Source organism: Branchiostoma floridae, chromosome 15, assembly GCF_000003815.2.
Source record: "Branchiostoma floridae strain S238N-H82 chromosome 15, Bfl_VNyyK, whole genome shotgun sequence".
In the NCBI taxonomy this organism is placed as follows: Eukaryota; Metazoa; Chordata; class Leptocardii; order Amphioxiformes; family Branchiostomatidae; genus Branchiostoma; species Branchiostoma floridae.
This window is the reverse complement of record NC_049993.1, coordinates 8,724,303-8,733,816: the sequence shown is the minus strand read 5'-3', so window position 1 is coordinate 8,733,816 and position 9,514 is coordinate 8,724,303. Positions and strand designations below refer to the sequence as shown.

At 43.8% G+C, this 9,514-nt stretch overlaps 1 protein-coding gene across 1 annotated transcript; it reads right to left on the bottom strand.

Moving 5' to 3' along the window:
- Positions 1 to 57: 57 nt before the first annotated feature.
- LOC118432291 (pinopsin-like) lies at positions 58 to 5,046 on the bottom strand (the record flags this gene model as incomplete). Its single annotated transcript, XM_035843827.1, is given in 4 exon segments — positions 58 to 369; positions 945 to 1,273; positions 2,254 to 2,500; positions 4,996 to 5,046. Coding segments are annotated over 4 exon segments (939 nt in total), but the record flags the coding sequence as incomplete, so codon positions are not given.
- Between the last annotated feature and the right edge of the window lie 4,468 nt (positions 5,047 to 9,514).

Sequence of the window (9,514 nt, the reverse complement as noted above, 5' to 3'; positions counted from 1 at the left end):
GTCTGTCTACAGTGGCTCACATCTGTGCATCCGCATCAGAGAAAACTCCTAAGCTACCTGATTGTTCATGGCCACATAGATGGCGGCGTTGTAGACCACGCTGGATTTGGCGAAGAGCGCGGGCACCGTGGCAGCCGCCGGGGTGATGATGCCCTCTCCCCCGCAGGTGACGATGAGCGCTACGATGGTGTAAGGGGTCCAGCAGATCGTGAACCCCATGATCATCACCACCACCATCTTGGTCACTCTCTTCTCCCGCCGCACCAGCATCTGCATCGGTGCAGATGGGGCCTGCTGCTGTGCACCTTGTGGCTGCTGTTGTGCACCTTGTGCTTGCTTCTGTGCACCTTGCTGTGCGTCCGGTAGTTGCTGCTGTGTCAAAAAAGTCGGAGTAATGTTAATGTCACGTGATCTCGTGACCCTGCTAGGTCAGTGACACTCAGAGATGAAGAAAAATGGCGGGTGCCGTTTGAAAACGTATCAAGCTGCAATCATTGCTGTCGTGAGTAACAGTTTTGTTCCGTTACTTTAAATAGACTTAATGTTGTTCAAACAACGATTTTGCTTTCCGGTTGGAGATGAATATGCAGACTACAGCCGTACAGGGCCATGGATGTAAATGGTACACTGCAATTACAAACAACAAAGCGGTTCTTGAGAGGTTTACCTACCTAAGTCCCAAACGTGTTGTCCCGAACGCACAAACACAAGCACACACACGTTCGCACGCGCTTACGGACCGACGCACACAAACACAAACAGACACACACACACGTGCACAAGCGTGTATGAAGGTACGTACGCACAAACAGACATAAACACACACGCACACACACGAGCACACACACACGCGCGCACAAACACACACACAAACACACACACGCACACACACACGCACAAACACACACACCAGAAGTAACAGGTAGTCCGGAGGGCATACCTACCTGACGCATGTAAAGGATGAGACGGGTGTATGAGATAACTATGATGGCGACGGGAAAGACCAGGCAACCCACGAAGTAGGCCACGATGTAGGAGGTGTCGTTGGCGGTGCGTGACTCCCAGTTGACCGAGCAGGAGATGCCGTATCCCTCCGGTCCGTAGCTGCTCCACCCCACCAGCGGTGGAGCCGTCCACAGCAGGCTGTAGCACCAGATGAAGACCACGGCGAGCGCCACCGCACGGTACGACAGAATACGTTCGTTTGGGAGCCGCTTCATCAGCAGGTACCGTTCGTAGGAGATGACCGTCAAGGTGATCAAGGACACAATACCTGGGAATAGAACAGTAAAACATAGATAAGATCACCAGTAGTTCAAACGATTCCGTGAAGTATAAAAACTCGCCAATCACAAACGTCCACATGCTCGTAGATAGATACGTGTGAGTAATTGGACAAGGGAATATTTCATTGATCACAGTTCACAGGGCATAGATGACATTCACCAAAACTAGAGGTAAGCCTGCATACATATATTGCTCTTAGTAGGGATTTTCATGTGATTTTTTTTTTACATTACAGTCAAACCTGTCAATAACGGCCACTCAAAGGACTGGTCAAAATTGGCCACTATAGAGAGGTGGCCGCTATAGAAAAAATGCTGATTAATTGACCACAAGCAAAAAGTTACACATGGTTTTAGTAACAATTAATCTTTATTCACATAATCAAGGAGCTTTTATGTGTAGCACTGTACACGTACTGCAATGATTGTTACACTATATGTATTAAGAAAACAAAAGCTAAATAAAAGTTTTAAATGTTCTACAGTTGATATTGTCTGAAGAGACCGGCTAAGCCTATTTCTTAATCATTACGAATTCAAGGGACCGACAAAAAATGGCCACTATGGCCAGGTGGCCGCTATGCAAAGGTGGCCGCTAAGACAGGTTTGTATAGGGTTTAAATACATAAAGCCAACGGGGAAGCATGACTGCAGTAGAGCCGGGAAAATTCCAAAATTCGAACCCCTCCGTGACAGAATTTAGGGCCTTTAAAGGAATGGACAAGTCAAGTTTTCATCCTATTACAGCATTACTTTAAAGTGAAATGTTATTTTCTGGAAGATATATGAAAAGACGCAAGGTTTCCCTCCCGAAAGAAACACCCCTAATCTGGTTGAAAGACAGTATAGTGGTCAAAATCATAGTATAAGGGGTCGGAATCATAGCGAAGAATCTATGCCCGAACTGTGTCGGCTACGACACTGATTATTATGTTTCTTAGCTGAAGAATATTTTGTTTGGTCTCACCCAGAAAGTTGCAGATGAAGCCGTACCACTCACAGCCAGAGTGGCCGAACATCCAGCGGCCGTGCAGACTGGACACGAAGCTGAAGGGTGTGCCCAGGACACACATCAAGAGGTCACTGACCGACAGGTTAACCATCAGGATGTTGAACGGTGTCCGGAGCTGTTTGTACCGGCCCACGAGGTACAGGGTGGTGGAGTTGTTCACTATACCCAGCACGCCGATAAGGGCCAGGATCGCCGCCACAGGCTAGGTAGAGAGTACAGAGCAATCATAGCCAATATAGGTCGAGAGCCATCATTGATATATCTAGAACACATGTACATGTTTAACAGGCGTACTGGCAGAAACCCATCATTCATAGGACACATTATAGTTACAGAAAGCTATCATTCATGGCAAGAACGCATAAAACAGCCAGAAACACATCATTTATAAAACACGTCATACAGGCAGAAACCCGTCATTCATAGAACACATCATACGGCCAGAAACCCGTCATTCATGGAACGTATCATACAGGCATAAACCCACCATTCATAGAACTCGTCATATAGGTAGAAACCCATCCTTCCTGGAACAAACTATACAGGCAGAAACCCGCCATTCATAGAACACATCATACAGTCAAAACCCGTCATTCATAGAACACATCGTACAGGCAGAAACCCATAGCAAGAACACATCAAAAACAACTTACAATAGTGTTGAAACACAGCAGACTTATCAAAAGCGGTATGCTCGCGTGCTTTTAGAAATTGCCATTGAAAAAGCCCTTGATTTGTATTCAGTCATTAACACATAAATGCATTTGGTACATAAGAGCTGAGATAATCTATCAAATGTATTCGCCGGGGAAGGCTGATAAGTATTTAAAGACAACCACCGCAAAAGGGCCAAATCATTGGTACAAATGAGTACACCAAATCAACCTAGAGTAGAACTACAGCTCGGCATACCATACCTAATAACGCTAATGGGGCTTCAGAAAATGATTATCTACGGTCTATTTAACGAACTAGGTCAGTAAACGGCAGTAACCTCTTTGGTAATGGCTTCCATTTCGGAACTCTCGCCCATTTTGGCAATGAACAATGAACGAACCAAACTGATTTCTCAAAGGGCGTAACTCAGAGTCGGTCACACACTTTTCATTACAGTTGTCAGGGTCATGTTAGAATCAATTTGCACGCTGTTCTTGCATTCATCCTACGGTCACTTTCACTCAAATATACTACGGGTTTAACTAGGACGATGTACCTGTACAAAATCGTCTTTTGTTGGACTGGTCCAGAAAAAACGGACCTGAAAAAAAATCAGTGGACGGGGTTTTGGACCGATTCAAAAATGAACAGGCGTTCACGTGTTTTGGGGGCTTATCGGTCCAAGAAAATGGCAGGAGCGAGGTAGAAGAGAGTTGCTAATCACTTTTACCAAGTTTATACTTGGTCTGAAACAGAGACAGTTGGCGTTGTTTCCATGAAGACAGGATTTTAAAGCGCCAGTGGACGTCGGATACTCCACCAAACCCAATCTTTTGTAGCGAAATCGACCATTGCTTTGAGTATCACCCAATCACAAGATGTCAAAGATGATTGGGTCCAGGTTCAGGTCTGGACCAGATCCTTCAGACCTGGACCGTACCTGGACCTGAATTTTCTGTACCTGTACCCACCACTAGGTCTGACTTATCCAAATACAATCACCGGTATGGCGACTGAGTAGTCACCGGCAAACACTCCTGTTCTATCTTATCACTGCATAGAAGGTCTTGTTGTTATATATATTCTGACACGATTTTACATTCCAACTTTTGGTGATATATTCACAATGGACAACGAAGTGCATGTTTCCCTATCTCAGAAAATGTCAAAGCATTGAGCCTAGCTCATCTTTCTAATATCAATTTCTTACTGCAGCATTTCCCGATCAAAGAAATGACATCAAAATCTCAAGTAACATGAAACCCTTCCATGCGAATGGTCTCATGTGTTATTCAAAAATTTCATCGCCGACGCTTCGTTGAAGTCAACGAGCACAGACGTTTGCTTCACGTGGATCCGCATGTATGTGTTTCATGGTTGATTGCATCCTCTGGCTTGTCCCAATTCAATAACACTAAGAGCTGTTCTAAACGAAGCTGCGAGCTAGAATGCGATAGTATTTTGTTTCGCTATGCCAACACCAAATTACGAACCCGTGCTAAGGCCCTTGAGTTCAGGCTCATTTATACAAAGCATAACCTTGTACGTTGACAACGGTTTAACATACAAACATACGCTCTATCGATCGATAATATTACCAATATCCGAATCCAAGAGCGCATAGGGCTGCTCGTGTCTGTAGTACGGTACCCTGCAGTGTGACATAAATACTCCGTCCCAGAACAATAAATACATGACAAATAGCAGTCGCATTACGTTTAAGTGGCTGAAAACAAAATACTAGTAGTAGAAATTAACCAAATAGCGGGAGACGTTGCCAAAAGGAAACGTTGCCAAAAGGAGGCCGTCAATTTGAGCTCCTTATGAAAAACACATTGGCATCACAGATAAACTATGGTGGCCGGCAAATCTTCTGGCAAATCATTGAACCTATTTGACTAATCTGTACCATTCTTTAACCAATAAATAGTTTGGTAGAGATTACGAGAAATTGCGAAAATCACGAAAAATGTGGCACTTAATAGTTCAAATGGTTTGAAAATAATTATGAAAACACGGTACTAAAATGTGTACCATTACCTCGAGCCCGCCGTCGACGTCTGACATTAGGGTTTCATCGGTAGGATCCATGGCGCTGTACGGCAGTGAACGCGACTCGACCCGACCGGCCTGGCCGCCCGCCCCGATGTTTTCCTCACATAAACGCCTGGTGCTGGGAGCTGTCGTTTCCAGTTCCTCAACAAACTGAAGACGCGTTTTGCCAGTAAGTAGCCTATATACATGTATAAGCCTCACGTGTTTGCTACATGTACATGATTATGTTCTGCAGATCCCGGATGTACATTCAAACATAACTTGCCACCAATCTTCAACAACAACGACGACAACAACAAAGACTTTCCGAGTTCTTTTTCCGGAAACGTACGCTTATTTACACATAATACAATGTTTTCACGGGGAAGCAATGAACTATATTTAAACACCCCTTTGCCTGTGGTACACTGATGGACGCATACCGTCTGTTGAGTTGCTATGACCAAGGCATTTGTGTTTACTGTGAATAATCATTATAGTCATGCTCATATTCATAAATCTGGCCGGCACGCTCGCGCGTACGTCAACACAGTGAGAATGAGGCTGCTTGATATCTAATAACCTTCGCTAGGAAGGTAATAAGATACCGTATTACATGTAAGCCTTGTTTCAGACTTTTAAAGTAGAAAATGAAAAAAGGACCAACTGGCCGACGGATCATCCTGATGTTTGGTATGCAGGTATCTTTAAAGATATTTGTTTTAATCTATGAATATTAAAGCAGAGGCAGTGTCCGGCTTGCTGTTTCCGTCTATCAAGGTTTTGTTTTGGTGTGATGTTTGTGTAGTTTTGTGAGAGAATACTTTGGCTTTTGTAATGCCAGTCCCTAGATATATCTAAAAGCATACTTCTGTATCTGTATCTATATAGCCGGTATAACCGCCCTTCGGCGTAACACACCAGCTTCGCAGGCACGCGGTGCGGCAGCAGCTGGTTATATTACACTGAACGATCCGTCACACCTAACTTCTGCACAAGTGACTTATGACCCTACAGGGGCCATTGGACCTTCAACCTTTAAAATGACTCTTATCGAAGATTTGGGCTACATTCGTATCACTTTTACTTGCAGAAATGACGTCTTTCGAACGCCAAACAGACAACAGCACAAATTAAAACAATGATGCTTGACAAACACGTGAGGGCGCGGTTACATAGGTCGTGCAATCGTCGTACGATTTTGATGCCTTATGATTTTCCAGCAGGCCGTGACAGAACCAACCACCGACATGGATCTAAGAACAGCATTTTGTGTACTAAGACAATTCAACTTTGCATATTTTTGTCCTCCAGAATGCCCGAAGATTAGCGATTGTACGACGATCGCGAGACCTATTTGACCGCGCCCTATTACACCTGTCACATTTGGCGAAAATCGATCGGACGACGATTCTGCGGCAATCGGCCGAGCCTCGCTTATAATTATAACTTTATTGCACAACAATTGTACAAGGTACAAAGTATGGCTTATATGTGACAGGGACGGTTTTCAGGTGAAAAATACGCGCAACCCTCTGTCGATCTTAAATATGGCCGATCTTCCATCGATACGCCCGAAGATCGTGGATAATGTGACAAAGATGCTTTCGGCTACCACCTACTGTATACGATTTATATGCTGCATATAAAACGGTTTACCGGTTCTGCGAAACATGCAAGGCTACATGCAGTTCGTGACATAGCTAGAATGTAAATGATATATGAGAAAGTCCGACAGATAAGACGCGGACTGTTGTACTGTAATTGTAAGTAACAAGTAAAGAAGTCGTTCATTTAAATCTGTATGAGGAATGCGACTTTAATTTTCGGCAGCTAGCGCCCAAGTTCATCCCGGGTCACCACTTCACTTCTAGATAAGTGACTTGGGGTCACATTGGGGCAACTCCTGAGGCTTCCACTTACATGGGACCAAAACTCGCTGTTTTCGTCATGACTCTATAAAAAGATACATTCATTTGGTATTTTCCTCCATGAGACTGAATAGGGTTCAAGATCCGCACCCAAAGTAAAGAACTGATATATATATATATACATAGGTTACATTGAAAAAGTTTTGTTTGAATTATACTAGTGAATGGTACAGATTTATTCTACTTTTTTTTTCTTTCAAGGAACGACAAAATCCCATCGGATGAATACCCTGTCTCCCACTAGACGGTAGTTTCCTGAAAGAACCTTGGTTTTCACTTCCCTTGGAGCTTTAATATTCAGTATCTGAACGTCATCGTCCCTATGCATTCATAACCCACATGTACACCATTATACAACATTTGTCAGACTGTTTCCTGTGTCTAATGAGGTCTCCGGAGGAGATATCACACTGCGTAGCTTATTATTGTGAGCTTGCTGCTTTGTGTCCATGGTTCTAATTGCAACCCAAGGGGTTACGTGAACTAATTTGTACGTTGTGATTTGTCGTTTTAGCGTTGAACAAACGGTTTATGAATAAAACCGTACAATACGCCGCGTACGCGTAACGGAGTACGGTAACGACCCCTTTTCAGCGCACTTACTCTGAGGGGAAATTATCGTTGCTTGTATCGTGAATGACTTTTTCTGTTATAACCTTCAACAACACCTGGTGCTAAGGCCTTTGAAAATGAAAAGCAGATCTCTGCGTTGAAAATAGAAGAGGAGGACAATTTGTAGAGTGCAGTCGTGTACACATATACGTTCTTATCCTTAAGTGCTTGGACAAACCTTTTCTTATCTGCCCTTGTACATTTAGAGCTTTTAAAAGCTTAAACGGCTGAGAAGAAGCCGATACTGTGATTCAACGTTCACTCTAAGCATTACGACGGTGCAGCGTTACTAGTTCACGTTCTCAGTGACCTGTACTTCGTTCATTAGAATCTTCATTCATTCATTCTAACAATGAAAAGTTTTATATATTGTCATGGTCTCTGACTTAACGATATTTTAGAGAACAGGTTTTATGTTCGCGTTTTTCGCGTTGCCAATTTACCGCGAACTTAAAACCACCGCGAACATTTTTCCATGGGAGTAACTACAGTGCATGGCGCTACCGCGAATTTAAAATCACCGCGAACTTTAATGCATTTACAGTATTCTATTTAGGTCATAGTGAGAATGCAGCGCGATCGCCGTCTAGATCTAGTGGAAAGGGGGCCATTAACGATTCACTCCGAGCTCAGGTGTTTCCCGTATGAATCATTGTCCAAGAACGGAAGGTACATGAATGACACAATTAATCTCAATGTAGAATTTGATTCTTCCCATGTATATATGCTGTCTAGAAATACAAGCAAGCGCTTTAGTTTAGGTTCTACATGTACATAATGATATGCAATTTCTAACATTTTGCCACTTTTCGGCATCTTCTGTAACCAATTACACTTCAACTTCCATAGAATATATGAAACATGATGAAAAAATGTTCCCAAGTAGATTTAAGTATACTGATATAATGCTATAATCGTGTCCCAAGAATTGGTCTATAATAGGCTCTAAATATAGCCATACCTTGGCCATACCTTGGTCATACCTTGGTCATACCTTGGCCATACCTTGGCCATACCTTGGTCATACCTTGGTCATACCTTGGTTATACCTTGGTTATACCTTGGCCATACCGTGGTGATACCTTGGTCATACCTTGGTCATACATTGGTCATACCTTGGCCATACCTACCTTGGTCATACCTTGGTCATACCTTGGCCATACCTTGGCCATACCTTGGCTATATCTTGGTCATACCTTGGTCATACCTTGGCCATACCTTGGTCATACCTTGGTCATACCTTGGTCATACCTTGGCCATACATTGGTCATACCTTGGCCATACCTTGGTCATACCTTGGCCATACCTTGGTCATACCTTGGCCATACCTTGGCCATACCTTGGTCATACCTTGGTCATACCTTGGTCATACCTTGGTCATACCTCGGCCATACCTTGGTCATACCTTGGCCATACCTTGGCCATACTTTGGTCATACCTTGGTCATACCTTGGTCATACCTTGGTCATACCTTGGTCATACCTTGGTCATACCTTGGTCATACCTTGGCCATAACTTGGTCATACCTTGGCTATATCTTGGTCATACCTTGGTCATACCTTGGCCATACCTTGGTCATACCTTGGTCATACCTTGGTCATACCTTGGCCATACATTGGTCATACCTTGGCCATACCTTGGTCATACCTTGGCCATACCTTGGTCATACCTTGGTCATACCTTGGCCATACCTTGGTCATACCTTGGTCATACCTTGGTCATACCTTGGTCATACCTTGGCCATACCTTGGCCATACGTTGGTCATACCTTGGCCATACCTTGGTCATACCTTGGTCATACCTTTGTCATACCTTGGCCATACCTTGGCCATACCTTTGCTATATCTTGATCATACCTTGGTCATACCTTGGCCATACCTTGGTCATACCTTGGTCATAGCTTGGACATACCTTGGTCATACCTGGGCTAAACCTTGGTCATACCTTGGTCATACCTTGGTCATACCTTGGCCATACCTACC